This window comes from Catharus ustulatus, chromosome 13, assembly GCF_009819885.2.
Source record: "Catharus ustulatus isolate bCatUst1 chromosome 13, bCatUst1.pri.v2, whole genome shotgun sequence".
In the NCBI taxonomy this organism is placed as follows: Eukaryota; Metazoa; Chordata; class Aves; order Passeriformes; family Turdidae; genus Catharus; species Catharus ustulatus.
The window spans coordinates 12,428,563-12,445,124 of record NC_046233.1 but is presented as its reverse complement, the minus strand read 5'-3'; the positions used below and the strand labels follow the sequence as shown (position 1 = coordinate 12,445,124).

Genomic DNA, 16,562 nt, shown 5'->3' with positions numbered 1-16,562 from the left:
CCGGTGCCGTGAGGAGCGCCGTGCCCGGTGCCGCGCCGTGCCCGGTGCCGTGAGGAGCGCCGTGCCCGGTGCCGTGCGGAGCCGGCGGGATGTGCGGCCGCACCGCCTGCTCCTTGGCCGCCGACAACCTGCGCCGGGCCTGCGCCTACCGCGACCGCCGCGGCCGGCACCGCCAGCCCGACTGGGTGCGGCAGGATCGCTACCAACCCTCCTACAACAAGGGCCCGCAGTCCAGCGGCCCCGTGCTGCTCTCCCGCCGCCACCTCCAGCAGGTACCTCCTCCCTCGCTCCGCGGGCCGGGCGCGCAGGCGGCGGGGCCGCATCCCGGCTCCGGGGCCGCATCCCGGCTCCGGGAGCTGCGGCGGGTGCTGGGCATCTCGCGGCTCCACTCGAGGGAAGGAGGCCGTGCCTCCCCGGGGTGAGGGACTCGCTCTGAACGGCCCGGGTTTGTTTCCTTTCGATTTGCTCTACGTGGCAGGTACTGAATTTTCTAATTGCTAAAATGTCGCTTCTTGTTAATATTTACATGTTCGAAAGGAGGATGGGAATCGGTACTGGGCTTCCACCGCAGTGTTTACGTTTTCTGCAAAATGTGTATAAGTGCTTTACCTTGGTGGAGGTTTTTCGCAAATGCCTTTAATTGCTCTGCCGGTTTTAGTTGACTTTCCTGAGGCACCTTTTTTTTTTTTTAATTTCGTAACTGCGGCGTGTGTCCAGGTCACATTGGTAGTAGGAGAAAGTAGAGAGAGAAAAAAAAATCTCGACTCGGGAGCGGGACAGTAGCTGTGCACCTGTGGTGACTGTTGTCCCGCATAATTTAAGCCTTACGTGACCTCCCCCGGACAGCCTGGGCAGCCTCTAGAGCTGTTGGTGCTGCTCGTTTGGTTTCACATGAAAAGGGTGAACTGCTGCTCTTTGGCGGTCAGCGGGGTGAAACGGGGTGTGCTCAATTGGAACACCCCAATCTGGACCTGCTCTGCTCTCCCTCCCCAGCTGCTGCAGCAGCTGCACTTTGAGCCGTTACTGGCACAGGTGATCAGGTGGGACCCTCGGATGGCAATGCCATCAGGCATCCCTCATGCTCTGCTTTCCTGCTTTAGGGGTCCCACATCCCCCTGGAGCTGATGGAGCAGAGGAATATGGGGCAGGGAGTGTGATACACATCACAAGCCCAGACTTGCTTAGTTGTCCATTGCTGTTCAAGTTGTTGGGATGCTGGTGTGGTGTAGGGTGTCCCTTTTTGCCACTCCTGCCCTGAGGGAGGCTCTGAAGGACTTCACAAAACTGCACACATACACATCCCTGCACACACACACACACACCTATGGTGGGTGTATCTGTGTCTGCTGCAGTCCTTTGGGTGCAAACAGCCCGGCAGGCGCTGCCAGGGCTGGCAGCTGTGGGCAGAAAGTGAGAGCAAGCTGGGGAGAATCGAAAGCCACAAACTGTTTCCATTGTCCAAAGGCAGGTAATATGCAAAGCACAAGCAGTGAAAGTGCACCAGGTCAGCAGAAATCACATTATTAAACTGAAAGTGAGGTTTTTGCCCTTTTGGGATGTTTGGTGTCACCAGGGAAGGTTTTGAGGACTTTGACACCAGCCTGACATGGCTGTTTACTCTAGAGCTCAGGAGTTCATGTCTCCAGGCATTTCCACTAAAAAGCAGCTGTGTTAATTCTTCCAGAGAGTTGGGTGAGCCTCATGGAGACAGTTCTTTATTCCTGCAAAATATTCATGGCTTTTCTGCTGGAGATTAATTTTTACATGAAAGCTGTTAAGAATATACAAAGGGTTTATAATTAGTGGCTTGTGAGGGAGGGACAGTGAGCTCCAGAGTGTCTCTTGGCAGAGATGCTGGCCAGATCCCCTCTTTAAAGGGGCGAAGCCACCTCCACAGGACTTCCCAAAACACCTCTCTCAAGCCATGGGGGTGCTTGTGGTCTCTGTGATGTGTCTCTGACCCGACATGTTTCTCTGTTCATTCAAAAGGATGCCGACTCCTCCGAGCGAGTCCTCATGGACATGCGCTGGGGCCTGGTGCCCTCCTGGTTCAAACAGGACAACCCCTCCAAACTGCAGTTCAACACCTCCAACTGCCGCAGTGATACTATGCTGAGCAAGTCCTCCTACAAGGTGAGCTGCTGCCACCTTTGTGTCCTGCCTGAAGAAGTCCTCTAGTCAGCAAAGCCAGGGCTGAAATATCTGCTGGGCAAGTACTGGTCACCACTTGCTGTTGCACAGGGGAGCAAGTCCCTGTACTGCAAAGCTGAGGTTTCACTAAAACGGGAGAACTGAAAAGGCACTTACTGGTAAAGCTCAACATAGCACTAGTGGTGGCATTTGTGCATCCCAGGGGCAATTTAGGAAAGTCCTGGGAGGGAGTGAGGGGCTGGATGGTTGCAGGAGCCCTTCTGCCATTGCAGGCTGCCTGAAGCTGCTGTTCTCCACTCACTTGTGCTGTCTCTCCCCAGGGTGCTCTCCTCAAGGGCAAGCGCTGTGTAGTCCTGGCAGATGGCTTCTACGAGTGGCAGCAGCAGCAGAATGGGGGGAAGCAACCGTATTTCATTTACTTTCCCCAGACCAAGGACGCCATGGTACGGAGCCCCTTGCTGTGTCTGAACACTTGCACCCAGCTCTGGGCCCCTGCTCCCACCAGCTGCCTGGGGAAAAGCCCACTTCCCTCCTACTGTGCCCATCTCTGGGAGTCTGTTTCCCAGCAGGGCTGTGTTCTACCTGGGCTCAGCACTCTGGCAGTCCCCATCACAGCGGTCTCCACGCTGTACGAGGTGACGCAGCGTCCCTGCCGTCACGGTCACTGCTCCCCGTGTGCCAGATATTTGCATGGCTGGGCAGTGTGGCTCACAGGGGACTGGGCTGGGAGTTTCACTACCCCTTTCATTTGGCTGAACCAGTGGCTGGGATATTCAGAAGGGGAGGGGAGCACTGGTTTGCCTGTGGGAAGATGAAGGTCCTGATACCTCTCCTGGAGTTACCTCAAATAAGTAGAAAGATTCCTGGAGAGCCTCAGATTAGTTCTGTTCATGACTCAGATCTGAGTCACTGACCTGCCTCAGCACTGGCAAATCTGTGCTGCTTTGGCTGTCCATGGGCCAGCACTGACCAGGACAGTGGGGCCTCTCTCCTGCAGGACAAGGAGATGGAGGGAGATGAATGGAAAGGATGGAGGTTGCTCACTATGGCTGGGATTTTCGACTGCTGGGAGCCACCAGGGGGAGGAGAAATGCTGTACACTTACACCATCATTACTGTGGATGCTTCCAAGGACGTGAGCTTCATCCATCACAGGCAAGTGAGAGCAGAAAAGGGGGTTGCAGGGTGGGGGGGATGTAGTAGGAGAACTGCACCTCTAGACACCAGTCTGACAGCACACAGGCACAGAGTGCAGCCTTCTCCTCCTCCTCTCGGAGAGAAGTGCAGCAACACTGCTGACTCATTTTGGGTCACCAGCTCATGTCCTTTCCATAAATCACCATCTTTGTGCTCCATGGATGGCAGCTGGAATTGGATCACTTTCTGGAGTTGGTCTCCCTGCCTGACCAGGGCCAGGCAGTCAACCTTCTGCCTCTTCCAATAAGTCAGCTACCTGGGTGAAATGAATGCGCACTCTGCCTTGCAGAAGAGCATTCTGCTGCTTCAGTTTTCCCTGTTCCCCCCAGGATCCCAGCTTCTTGCTAGCTTACAAGTCTGGCTTTTGCCACCACATTGACAAATCACTGCTGAGCTTTAACTCCAACTGCATCATCCCTTAGGATGCCAGCCATTCTGGATGGGGATGAAGCCATCAGGAAATGGCTGGACTTTGCTGAAGTGCCAACCCAAGAAGCTGTTAAACTCATCCAGCCCACAGAGAATATTGTTTTCCACCCAGTGTCCACCTTTGTCAACAACATCCGCAACAACACACCTGAGTGTGTTGCACGCATTGAGCTGGGAGCCAAGCAGGTGGGTGCTGGTGGGGCGTGGCAGGGGGAGCTCAGCCGCAGTGATGTCTCTGAGCTGGGTCAGAGCTGCCAGGCTGCAGGAGGAGTGGCAGTAGGCAAAGTCTGCAGAGCATGCCCGTGCTTGATGCTGGAGTGCTGAGCCCTGGACAGATTCCCTTCCCTCTGCTTCCAGAAATAGAACTGTCAGCCCATGCCAGGATTTTGCTGCCAAATGAGGCAAATTCCATTTTTGCCTGGGGCCTTGGAACAAGCCTGTTCGCAGCAGTCTGGGGAACCTCCCACAGATGTGCCTGTTTGCCGGCAGGGCCGTTGCTCCAGCCTCCACATCCTGCTCTGGACCAGCTCTTGCAGCTGGCGGGCTGCCCTGCTCTCTCTGTGCTTCTGACTTCTCTCACATTTTTTTTTTGTCTGTCTAGGAGGTCAAAGCCACCCCAAGCAACAAAGTGATGCTGGACTGGTTAAAAAGCTCCCAAGAGGGCTCTCCCCAGAAGAAAGAAAATGATTTGCCCAAGTGGACAAGTCAGTTCATCCACAGCCCTTCACCCAAGAAAACCAGTGCATCTGTCCTGCAGCAGTGGTTGGGGAAGCAGGGACAGCCACCTGCAAAGAAGCACAAGGCTTAGGCATCAGCTGAGATGGCTGGCCATCCCTTTTACTGCTGATTTTCCTAAGCAGAGTGAGAAATGGTATTTTTGGAAGACTGGTGTTGAAATTGTCCAAGCCTTTCAGGTGTTGATCTGCTGCTCTATGTTGTTGTCTCTCTTCCTTGTATTTTGTTAAAGGTTGATGTCTGTAAAGAGTTTGGTGTTGTGCTGATGGGAGTGAATATAACCTGTTGGCCTCCCTCCCTGCCAGTCATTCCAAGTGAAGATAAAGCCCTGAGAAGCATCTCAGCCTGCTAGGGAGGAATAGCTTCTGCCTCCTGACAATGTTCATAGTTCATGTCTCTTTCTGTTTGGTTTTCTCTTCCCTTTCCTTGGTGTTAAACTGATACCTCTTTTCCACTTAATTCCACTCTGATTCTGTACAAATTCCTTTCCAATACTCTTGCCTTGAAAAGATGGCTGCAATACTGAGGAACAAGCAGTAAATATTATGAGGAAACCCCAGGCTGGGAAGATCTGCCACATCCACCCTGCTCTGCACAACACTGCTATGTGCATTCATGGCTCCTAAACAGGGAGATGTTCAAGTGGTGCCTGGGAGGAACTGGATTTTGTGTAGGTTTCCCTGCTGGCAGCAGGGTGGAACAGTGTGTCTGTCACGTTGTTTGTACAATCATTTTGTTAATGGGATTTGAAGACTTAGAGAGGATTTCCTTGATCTGGGGAGGGATGCACTCTGCCTTATTTGAAAAGGCCAGTCATTAAAGCCCAGATAACCTAAGTGCCATTATAGAACAGCATAGGGCCGTTGTTTTTGAGGTCAGGGATTTTGTAAACAGAGCCAGATGTTACAGACCAAAAGCCTTACATGGTGAAATCCTTGCTAGAACTCAGTACTTCCTTTGTGTTGGAAACAATAAAATGGGCTTCACTGGCTGGTTGGGCTGTGCCCTTATCCATGTGTGTGTCTGTGTTCCTCTTGCCCACTGCAACCCCAGTGCTCCTGTTTTGCAGGCAGAGCTTGTGCCTCCTCTCCATCTGCTGAGGAGCAAACCACCTACCCACTGCTGAGCTCTCAGGGTCTGAGCTCTGCAAGGCCATGGTGGTGGATTGTTTCCGTTTGCCAGTGGTAAATTTTCTCTGGGGATTGATTCTGGGGCTCCTCTAGAGTCATCTGTCCCTGGGGAGCTGCAAGGCTGGCTGTAGCTGGGGCTTCTCCCTGGGGAGAGGGACAGTAGAGCCACAGGGTGGACACCTGGGGAGACCTGAGTGCTCTCAGAATGAAATCCGGCTCTGAATCCCTTGCGTGCTAGAGGCAGCTGAGCACGGGTTTCATGACTTATGGGGTAGGATTAGGATTTCTATCCAGAAAGCCTGTTGCTAGCTGGCTCCTCATTGCTGTCACCGTCACTTGAGGCAAGAGAATCACTGTATTAGCAGCTCCTGGCACAACAGATTTTCAGCTTGATGCCTGTCCTTGCAGGAGCCACAACGGGAGGTTTCTGTCCCTGCCTGCCCATCGCTGTTCCAGCATGAGCTGCTCAGCTGCCCCAGCCTAGTCAGTGCTAACTGCAGATAAAGCTTTTCTAAAGGTCACCAGCTCATCTCGAATTCATTTCAGGTCTCCAATTGCCGTGGAGGGAGTGAAGATCCTGAGCACGAGTGGGGGGATGCTCAACTTTCCCTGCTCTGGAGAACATAATCCTTCCTGTGGGGACGCAGGGACAATGCAAAGGCCCAAGGGTACAGAGTACAGGTTACTTCCCTCCAGACTGTGAGGACTAGCAGCAGCATCGCCAAAAAAATGAAAAAAAAAAAACAAAACAAACCAACCAAAAAACCCATACGCTGAGTGTTTAATGAGGTGGTGTTAACTGCTGAGCTACACCACCTTTAAACTGGAGTCTGGCCGCTCGCCCAAGGCTACAAATAGGCAGTTCCTCTAACCTGGTGCCGAGATGCCCACAATCAACCTGGCCTGTCCGTGGAAACTGATTGTGGAGAAACTTTCCTCTTTGATACGTGAGACAAGGGAGGGTAGGAACTCGCTGCAGGCTGCCCTCCCTATCGGGGGTTCTTTTCCCCATAGCATCGCCCTCGCCCGCAGTCTTTGGCATCCTTCCGGGAGAGAGATCCCGCTGGCCGAGGACGGGGCCATGGTTTGGGCAAGGCAGAACGTTTGGACACAGCACTGCAGGGACACCCACGGGCCCTGGTGCCAGCCCCCCTCCCCCCATTCTCGGCCCCGACGCAGCCGTGAAGCAGCAGGGGCGGTGCAGGGCGCGCCGGCGGGATCCGGGACCGGCCGGAGCGCGGGCGGAGCCGCGTCGCTGCCCGCCCTGGGCGCCGGCCCGTGGCGGAGCCGGGGTGCTGGGAGCCCTATGCAAATCAGGGATTGGCTCGGCAACCAATCAGCGCCGTGGCGGCAGCGGCGGCAGCCAATGGGACGAGGCGTTCGGCGGGCGGGCAGCGATATCCGCGGCGCGGCGGCGGCAGCACGGGCAGTGCGGCGGCGGGCGGCGCGCAGGGCAGAGCGGCGGGAGCTCGTGCGGGTAAGGGCGTGCGCGGCGCGGGCGGGGACGGCGTGGGCCCCGCGCGGTGTAACGGCGTTTGTCTCCCCGCAGGCGCCGGGACCCTCTGTGCGCGGCGCTGCTTGAGAGGCGGGGGCGAGGGGCCGCTGCCTGCCGGCCATGTCGGGCCGGGGAAAGTCCGGCGGAAAAGCGCGGGCCAAGGCCAAGTCGCGCTCGTCGCGGGCCGGGCTGCAGTTCCCCGTGGGGCGGGTGCACCGGCTTCTGCGGAAGGGTAACTACGCGGAGCGGGTGGGCGCCGGGGCGCCGGTGTACCTGGCGGCCGTGCTGGAGTACCTGTCGGCTGAGATCCTGGAGCTGGCGGGCAACGCGGCCCGCGACAACAAGAAGACGCGCATCATCCCGCGGCACCTGCAGCTCGCCATCCGCAACGACGAGGAGCTCAACAAGCTGCTGGGCGGCGTGACCATCGCCCAGGGCGGCGTCCTGCCCAACATCCAGGCCGTGCTGCTGCCCAAGAAGACGCAGAGCTCCAAGAAGTGAGCGCTGCCCCCCGTCCCCCTGCCCCCAGCTCCCTTCTCACCACTGCCTCACCTCTCCTCCCGGTGGGGCTGGGCTTCCCCGTCCTGCCCCTCAGCCCGGGCTGGGTGGTGAGACCTGGCAGCACCCCACCAGCCCTTCACTAGCTCCCCTGGCCTGGGCCGTGGCATGGTGCTGGGAGAGCATGGGTGAGATCAGGCCCTGCTTGTGCTCCTGCTCTGCCTCTCTTCCCTCTGGAAGAAGTGGTATTGGAGGAGGCAGCTGGATCACAGCTATTGGCAGCGGTGACATCTGGAGCCGTGTGGTTCGGTCACGGTGCAGAGCTGCCGGTAGCTGCTGAGGATTGTTGTAGCTGGCCAAGGGATGGACACAGGCACCCCCGGCTGCCTCTCCCCTCCGCCAGCCCTGGGACTGTGCAGAGCCCCCCCTGGCTGGTCCTGCTCGCCCTGGTGTGTACTCGCTGCTGCCGTGCCCCCGCCTCCATCCTCAGCAATGCCATCCTGGCCGCACTGCAGCTGCGAGGGCAGGGGGCTGGAAAACGTGAAGAGGAGAAAAAGTTTCTCCATTGGCAAGAAGTGGCTGTTAGTCTTAGTTTGGTTCATGGTAAAACTAGTGCATTGCCTACTGTAAAGAAGCTTTGGTCCCATTTATTTTCAGGTCTCTATTTTTGGGTACATCCCTGTAAAGTCACTTCCTTGCAGCTCCCTGGCTCGGTGGGTGCTGGGGTGCTCGGTGTTGCCACATGCCGTGGGTCCTGGTGGCGGGGTGGGGTGGAGGCTGCGGTGACAAATCCCCTCGGAGAGCGTCGCAAGGTCAGGCGCCCGCCGGGAGCGGGAGCTGCCATCTTCTGCCATGGCTCCCCTCCTCTCCCAGCTGCAGAAGCCCTTCGTCTTGCTGAGAGCTACCCTGTTCCCTGGTTGCACTTCTGGAAACGACATACTGTGTCTCTTTTTTGTTGTTTGTTTGTTCAGCACTATTTCTGGCTTTGAGAAATAAAGTGATTGATGATATCTGTTAACTGTAACCCTTTATGGATTAATATTTCTTTTGAAAAACCACTAGAGTTTGTATTAAAGCCCACTCCTGGCTAGTGCCATATATATTTCCTGGCTGTGTGGCTAATGTTGAGCATGGGGGCAGGATAGCTGTCCCGTGACCCCTGGAATAGGTAATGCAGAGACAGCTCTCCTGCTGCCCAGCGCAGCCGCTTCTGTGAGGCCGATAGTTGTGTGCATGCAGCAGTGTCGAGGCAATCGGACCTAGACCTTCATCACACGTTCTTTTAAGTAAAACAGTATCTTCTATTTATGTGCTGTAAGTAGTGTGTTCAACCTATTGAATCAGCTGTTAATCTTGTGGATGAAGTAACTTACCCTGGATCTGAGTTTAATGTTATCTAGAATAGATGAACCTGGATGCTTGTCAGCTGGTTTTATGCAGGGGTTTTTCATTCTGGAATGTGGGGGCAGTGTGTTCATTGGTGTCAGTGCTGATGGGGGTGTGGAGGTGTCCTACAGTTCCACTGGGGTGTCCTGACCTCGGTGGGTGGGGACAGCAGGGCACAGCCCCACTGCAGCAGCACAGACCCCCCGGGATCTCTCTGCCTCCTGCACAGGGGCTGTCACCATCAGCGAGGCGGGCATGAGCAGCTTCCTTTCTGCTGCCCAGCGTGGTGGTCAGTGTGTCTGTATCCCAGTGTCTTGTTCTCTCCCTCTTGTTTTCTTCAGGACCAGCATTCTGTAAACCCTGAGAGTGCTTTGTATTTCTTAGAAAAATGCAGAACTTGTGATTCTGAAAAGAATGGTGCAAACCTGATACCTGATTAAACTGGTTCCCTGTTGAATGCTCTGAAATGTGCTGTGTCGTGTCACCTCACCAAACTCATGGAATCTGGCAGGCTCTCTGGTGTCTGGGCTCTGTGTTCTCAAGGGGGAAGGATGAGTAAAACACCAGACAGGACTGCTGCTAAACTATGTGGTCCCCTTCACTCAGAGAGTCTTTCCCTACCCTGGGAACAGATAATACTGTTGTCTGGTTCTTTTCCCTGCTGTGGGAATGCCACACTGCCTGCTTGCTCTGTCACAAGTGCCAGGAAGCTTCAGTAGCTCCTGGCTGGGTGCAGTGGAGAAGGGTGAGGCTGGACCCAGGACCATGCCCCATGGGCTGTTCCAGGAGCCTTTGGGTGACCTTGCAGGCATGAGAAAAGTGATCCTGAAGGGAAGGAAAGAACTTTGAGATGGAAGGCTGTTTGTTGCTCTCACACCCTCTCCTTTGTGGACATTCCCAGGTAGCTGTCCTGGAGGCTACTGTACAAACCAGTATTGCACCCTGTGTGGGTTTTAGGGAGGAAGGGTTTGTGGGAAGCTTGGGTGACTCCCAGTGGTGGTAGGGCTGGGTGCTGGTTGGCGTGTGCAGGGCTGTAGGAGGTGTGGGTGCAAGCTGGGGTGCTGGGCTGGTCCCTGTAGGGCAGTGTCACCTGCTGCCCAGGAGCTTGGCAGCCCCCCTGGATGGTGTGTGGCTCTGCTGAGGCTGCTGGGGTGGTCACGGTGCTATGACGGTGCTGGTGGCACACAGTGCCCTGGACACTGAGCTCCAGCTGGATTCTGAACTTCTGTTGGCATGTGGTAGACCAGCTGGAAAAGCTGGGATGTTGCAAGCCAGACCAAAGGAAATCCTGTCTGTCGCTGCAAGCATTGCTGAAGTGCTTGGCCTTTATCACCTCATAAACTTCTGAGTATTGTTTTGACCAGGAGATTTGGAAGTCTTGGTTATTATTATAAAGCTGGAATAAATGTGGTCACTGTCAAGCCTGTAGCTTCAGGGACAGGTCTTGTATTTTCTAGAGGGGTGTTACTGGTCCTGGCTCTTCTGAATGCCTCATAGCACCAGAGAAGCTGAGCTCATAAAATGTGGAGGACTTAACTGAGCAGAGCCTTCCCCAGAGGTCAAGTGAGCCTGGATGTCTCTTGGACTGTGCTTCCCTTAAGGAGAGGGCTGGGTGGCTGCAGGATTGTTCCCTTGCCTCCTGGGTACCTGAAGATGAGAGGAGCAGACTGGGAGCTGAAAGCTGCCTGCTGTGGGAGGCTGCTGTGCATCTCACCACGTGCAGCAGAGTCTGCCAGCTGTGTCCCTCAGCTCTGGCAGTTTGATGAGATGAGTCACTGCCTTTTGAAAGTCCCCAGGGCTTGGGTTTCTCTCCAGAGCCTGGTCCTCATGGTTGGCAGCACCCAAGGGAGCTCACTCAGGGATGCCCCAGCATCATGGCTCCTGGCAGGCTCAGCCTGTCAGTTAAGACAGCTCCAGCTGGATTGGCACCGTGTGTCACCCTGCTGCTTTCCCTGTGCTGGGCAGCTGGAGGGTCACTGCCTTCCCTCTGCTTTTATCTGCCCACAGGAATGTGTCTGCTGGTCTGCCTGGAGAGGTGATTACAGTTTGCCATGCAATGAGCACCGAGGAGGGCTGAGCCCTGAGGTGGGTGGGGCTGGTTTAACCTCCCCTCCTGGGGAGCGGGGTGACCCCTCTGCCCCCCATGTCCCAGTCCTTGGGGAGGGCATCCTCTGTGATCTTCCCAAACCTGCAGTGTCAGCTATTGACTAAGGACACAGCTGCAGTGCCAGAATGCAGCAGATCTCTCCCAGGCTTGCTGTGGGGCAGCAGACTGTGTGGAAGGCTTCTTTTAAATACAGAGCTGGAGGGAGGTGCAGCCTCCTGTAGCAGACCAGTGCTGGTCTCTTCCAGGAGCATGGCTGGCTTCTCTTGCTGGATGTAGCAAAAGGGGGTTTTGTCAGGGAGTAAAACTTGCTTCCCTTCTCCCTGCTTGTTCTGCAGGGGACAAAGGGACAAAGCAGCGGCCCCAGGTGGCTGGGGCCCTGGAGGAGGGGGCTGTTCTTTTCCCAGGAGTGCCGAAAGGCCCTGCCATCGCCTGCTGTGACAGTCCCTGGGCCCCCCGGCTGCCCTCCCTGGGAGCTGTTGGCTGTGAGCCTGACCCATGCTGTGTTCCCTGGGGACATGCTCCAGCACAGCAGCTGGCCGTGGCTGCAGCAGCCCTCGGGCACTGCTGCTCCTGAAACTCTCCCTGGCCGGGGGAGGCGGTGGGGCAGGGCCCTGCTGTGGGGCTGAGTTGGGGTGATGGCAGCGCTGTCAGGGCTTACCCACAGCCGGCCTGGGAGGAACCGAGCACCTCCACCTCCTGCTGCCCTCCGTGCCCTCTGTCCCTGCTGCAGGGCTGCCACTTCTCGTCCCCTCTCTGTCCTGCAGCCCTGTGCACGCTGCGGGTCCACGGGGCACGGAGAGCGATGAGCCAGAGCTCATCCCTCGGCCCTGCTCCCTCCCGCAGCAGGCAGAACAAGATGGCCCAGATCCCTGTCGGGATTTACGCAACCTCGCCGGCTGCGCTATTAATAGACAGCGCCGGGGGGGCTCGGCTCGGGGCAGGGGGATGCTCCCGGCCGGAGGGGCGGCTCGGGCTGAGCCCCGGGAGCTGCCCCTGCCCAGCCCAGGGGCTGCGGGGAACCGACAGCGACTGAGCTGGGGCGGGGGTCTGCGCTCGGGTGCGCTCCGGGGGTACCCCCGCCCCACGGCTCCAGCTCAGCCGAGCGCAGCTGCGCAGGGATCGCGCTCCTCCCTTGCCTCCATGGCCAGCGACCCTCCTTCCTCTGCTCCTGTTCTGCACTCGGAGGAGGATGCGGGCTCCGGGCATCAGCACCCGGACAGATCTCGACCAGCAGGGAAGCCCCCCCGCCTAGGACCAGCCCCCTTCCTGCCCAGTCCCCGACACCTGCAGGGAGCACACAGGAGAGGCATTTTATACCAATTTATTTGAAACGACGATAAATGAAAAGGAAAAAAAAAAAAACGAAACCAAGAAATGACCCCACTACCCCAAACCCTCCCCAACCCACCCACTCCCAGACCCATAAAAAAACATTAAAGGCCATTGCAGTGCGGTCGGCGGCCGCCAGGGGGCGGCCACTCCCGCGCGCCGGGCCGTTGCCATGGCGGCGGGGCCGCGGGCCGCCAGGGGGCGCCGTGGCCCTTCGGTGCGGCCGCGAGCAGGCACAGCGCGCGGCAGGAGGGGCGGGGCCGGGCGGGGCGCGCGCGGGCGGCGGGAGCGGGGCCGGCCCACGTGGCGCGGGGGGGGGCCGTGCAAAATGGCTGCTATGGAAACCGGGCGGGAAAAATCCCTGCGAAGAACCGGGGGGACGCGGAGGGGGTGGGCGCCAGGAACCGTCTACAGGCGGGGAGGGGCACGGCCGAAAACAAAAGGGCGCGATCGGAGAAAAGCCGCAGAGCGGGATGGGGGGAGAAGGGGTGGAAGAAATAAGGCGGCAGAGAAGGGGAAGGGGGGCTGGGGCAGCCGCAGCCCCGCTCACCGCGCACGGCGGTGGCTGCGGAGGCGAGTCAGCAACACAAAGACAAAGCGGGTCCCCTGGGGTCTGTCCTCAGAGCAGTCTGTGCCGCGGGGCTTTCAGTCCGGGGGGCGGCGGGAGGCTCCCTGCGCCTCAATCTCATGCCTTCCGGCTCTTGAGCGCCTTGGGCTTTGCCGACTTCTTCACCTTCTTGCCCCCGGGGGAAGCGGCTCCCTTCTTGGTGGCCTTCTTGGCTTTGCCCTTGTCCTTCTTCGCCGCCGCACCGCCGGCTCCCTTCTTGTGCGATTTCTTCTCGGGCTTCTTGCTCTTGGCCGCCGGCTTCTCCGCCCGCCGGGTCGAGGAGACCGTCGCCTTCTTGAAAGACTTGTGGGCGCTGTTGCCCGCGCCCCCCTCGCCGCCGCCTTCCAGCTTCTTCCTGTTGAGCTTGAAGGAGCCGTTGGCACCGGTGCCCTTGACCTGGAGCAGCGTGTCGTTCTGTACCAGCGCCTTGATTGAGTACTTCAAGTAAGTCCTGCCGTTCTGCTGGTCGAACCAGGCCACCTTCTTGGCCTCGTTATAGATCTTGGCCAGCGAGGAGCCATTGCGCTCGCCCAGCTTGCGGATCGTCTCCACCACTAGCTGGCTATATTTGCCAGGCTGGTTCTTCTTCTTGTTGTTCTTCTTTTTCTTCGATGGCGACAACGAGGCGCCACCGCCTGCTTTCGCCTTCTTAGCAGCCGCTTTCTTCTCCGGGGACAGCGGCGCCTCCTCTGCCTCGGCCAGAGGCAGATCGGTTTCTTCTAGCTCTGCCGACATGGTGCGGACAGCCGCCGGCCGGAGCGGGGGCGGGCGGCGGCAGCGGCGGCGTGGAGGGCCCCGGCGAGCACAACTCCGTCTGCTCCACTCGGCGTGCGCTCTGCCGGGGCGGGCGCCGCCGCAGCCCTTTATATGGGCACGGGGCGGACCACGTTGAGAACAACAACAGCCTGGTCCGTCGCCAGCCCCAACTTGTGCTTCTTGGGGCTCTTTCGCGGGGCCCCCGCGCCGCCGCCGGGCCCCCCCGCTCGGCCGCGCCCGCCCCGCTCCCCGCGCCCCTCCGCCCCGGGCCCGCCGCCGCCCCCGCGGCCCCCGCCGCGCGCCGCCCGACGACCCCCGCCCAGATTTTGGGGGCGCGGTCGGCTCGGCGGCGGCAGCGAGGAGGGGGGCGCCCGGCACGGCGGCGACTGGGGCCTCAGCTCGGCCCCCCCGCCCATCGCCGTCGCCGTCGCCAGCCGCCCAAGAGGGGCCGCCGCGGGCGGGGGGAGGTGGCGGGGGGCGGGGAGCGGTGGCGGCCGCGCTGGCCCTGGGTTCTCCGGAGGGAACTAACACAGGCGACGCCCTCCCGCGGCCGCCGGCAGCAGCGCGGAGATGCCCCGCCGAGGCCGGGGGTCCTCGCCGCGGCGATTGGAGCCGCCCTCCCACCGACCCTCAACCCCGTGGTCAACGGGGGAGGCCCCCGGGGGAGCCCTGCGTGTGACCCCTCCCTCCCTCCCGGCGGCCATCGCCCCGCGGGGGAGGGTGCGAAAAGCGCGGCGGGGTCGGGACAGGGCTGGGGAGCCTCCCGCCCGGGCTCAGTGCCGTGGGTGTGGGGGGAGTGTGCGAGTCGTGCCTCTGCAGCTGTGTGTGCCGTGGGAGCGGGGCGGGGGGCTCAAGCCCCGCTGCAGACGCAGCTCTGTATGGGCGGGGGTGGGGGGGCAGCAGCGATGCTCCGAACCCCCCTCAATTCACCCCATCCCCCCAAATCCCACCGGGGAAACGCGGCTTCGAGGGGACGGGAGTGCACGAACCCCGGGGCTGGGCCGCGAGGGGCTCGTCTCCCCCCGCTCTCGGGGGTGGGATCCGTGTGTCCCCACCGCGGGTGGGCCGGGTGAGTAGCGGGGACCCCCCCAGCCCGCACACGCGTGTGCTGGGGCGGGGGGCGCAGGCATGGGGTGTGCACGGCTGTGCACACAGCCCTACACACACAAATGCACACACACGTACTGCACACACACACACACACACAAATGCTCACACACGGTCACACCGCACACACTGTCGCACCCCGCCCCTGCCCACGCACAGCCCCGCCGCTTTCCCTTTCTCCTCCTCCCCCTCTCCCCATCCCCCGGCTCTCTCCGCCATTTCCCTCGCCCAGCCCCCGCAGCCCGAGGGACGGGTCCCGGCTCCCCGCGCTCTCGGGGTCCGCGGAGCAGCAGGATCCTGCCCAGCCCTGGCTGTGATCCCCATCGGAGCCCCTCGGAGCAGCGGGACACGGCGCTGCTGTCACCGAGCGGGGTCAATGAGCGTACGTGTGTGCAACATGCAAGCACACACCTGTACGCGTGTAAATGAGCGCTGTAGCCTGGTGGGAGCTTACAGCTCTGGAGTGTGGTTGGTATGTATGTCGTGTCTGTTAAAGATGTGTGATATCTAATAGTTGTCATTTAATTTAATGACTACATGTAAATTTAAAAGAAAGTGCATGCATACACATAAAGACCTAGCTATATATTTTAAAATATTTACGTAAACATATGAAAATTTAAGAACAATACAGGTGGGTGGATGTGCGAGCAGCGCTGGGCAGTGAGAGCACTGATCTCACCCCGGCTGTGTGGCTGGGAGCAGCACAGGGATCCAGCACCAATCCCCAGGGCTGTCAGTGAGGGCTCCGCTCCCTCCCCTCCAAAGGCAGGGCAGGGAATGGAACACACACGTGGAAATATATACAGGTATATTTATGTGAATAGAATGTGTGGGGGAGGCTGCTTGAGAGTGTGAGAGAAACAGAAAATGGGAGAAAATAGCCCCAACACACACACAGACACACACACACACACACATTCTGTCCCTATATGAGCATATACACGTTATGTACAGATAAATGGACACATATATACATATATGGACACAGTGAGTCTTGTTCATGCACAGGTCTCATATACATTCATACATATGTACATGCATACATATATATCTACAGAGAGTGTGAGGTTCACAGGCAGTTCTCCTGCTATATATACACACATATTGGCATATATAGAAATGGGGGATGGGTGAGCATGCTGTTCAAACATTCTCGCTGTGCACACGCAGACATATGCCTAATGTATGCAATATATATTGATATGGGGATAAGCTCTCACTCTTTTCTCCTGACCTCTCTGTATATACACAAATACATGCACACTATTCTCTCTCACTACATACATTCCATATATGCATAGAGACACAGAGTTAGAGCTGATCACACACATCCTTCTCTCTTGCTGTCTAGAGACACATGTGCATATATACTTGAGAAAAAGAGCAAGATCTGTTGTCTCACACACACCCATTTTCTATCACTGTCTCTCCCTGCCCTATACAATTGTATAATCTCTGTATAATTCTTTCTCTGTATGTGATACATTATAGAGCAAGTTTTTCTCAACACACAGTACTGGCTGTAGATGCATGTGTGTACATGTGTACAGAGAGTGTTCACTCATAATTATCTATACATGGATTTATACAAATATAATTAGAGAGAGCATTGCTTACACATACTGTTCTCTG

The 16,562-nt window shown here is 57.9% G+C and overlaps 3 protein-coding genes across 3 annotated transcripts; 2 read left to right on the top strand and 1 right to left on the bottom strand.

Annotated features, from left to right (window-relative positions):
- The first annotated feature begins 74 nt into the window (after window positions 1-74).
- HMCES (5-hydroxymethylcytosine binding, ES cell specific) lies at window positions 75-5,522 on the top strand. Its single transcript, XM_033071970.1, has 6 exons — window positions 75-272; window positions 1,990-2,133; window positions 2,472-2,594; window positions 3,149-3,306; window positions 3,771-3,963; window positions 4,379-5,522. The coding sequence occupies exons 1-6, from the start codon at window positions 90-92 to the stop codon at window positions 4,583-4,585; spliced, it is 1,008 nt and encodes a 335-aa protein (XP_032927861.1). The 5' UTR covers window positions 75-89; the 3' UTR covers window positions 4,586-5,522.
- Window positions 5,523-7,070: 1,548 nt separating this feature from the next.
- LOC117002555 (histone H2A type 2-B) lies at window positions 7,071-9,488 on the top strand. Its single transcript, XM_033071809.1, has 2 exons — window positions 7,071-7,119; window positions 7,192-9,488. The coding sequence occupies exon 2, from the start codon at window positions 7,258-7,260 to the stop codon at window positions 7,636-7,638; it is 381 nt and encodes a 126-aa protein (XP_032927700.1). The 5' UTR covers window positions 7,071-7,119; window positions 7,192-7,257; the 3' UTR covers window positions 7,639-9,488.
- Window positions 9,489-12,729: 3,241 nt separating this feature from the next.
- LOC117002554 (histone H1.10) lies at window positions 12,730-13,983 on the bottom strand. Its single transcript, XM_033071808.1, has one exon. It carries the CDS (start codon window positions 13,797-13,799, stop codon window positions 13,143-13,145), a length of 657 nt encoding a protein of 218 aa, XP_032927699.1. The 5' UTR covers window positions 13,800-13,983; the 3' UTR covers window positions 12,730-13,142.
- Window positions 13,984-16,562: the final 2,579 nt, after the last annotated feature.

Excerpts from the sequence above, each read along its gene's own strand:
- LOC117002555 (XM_033071809.1), top strand. The coding sequence starts at position 7,258 with ATGTCGGGCCGGGGAAAGTCCGGCGGAAAAGCGCGGGCCAAGGCCAAG.
- LOC117002554 (XM_033071808.1), bottom strand. The coding sequence starts at position 13,799 with ATGTCGGCAGAGCTAGAAGAAACCGATCTGCCTCTGGCCGAGGCAGAG.
- HMCES (XM_033071970.1), top strand. The coding sequence starts at position 90 with ATGTGCGGCCGCACCGCCTGCTCCTTGGCCGCCGACAACCTGCGCCGG. Across the intron at positions 2,134-2,471 it reads TGAGCAAGTCCTCCTACAAG|GGTGCTCTCCTCAAGGGCAA; the intron begins GTGAGCTGCTGC and ends GTCTCTCCCCAG. Across the intron at positions 3,964-4,378 it reads TTGAGCTGGGAGCCAAGCAG|GAGGTCAAAGCCACCCCAAG; the intron begins GTGGGTGCTGGT and ends TTGTCTGTCTAG.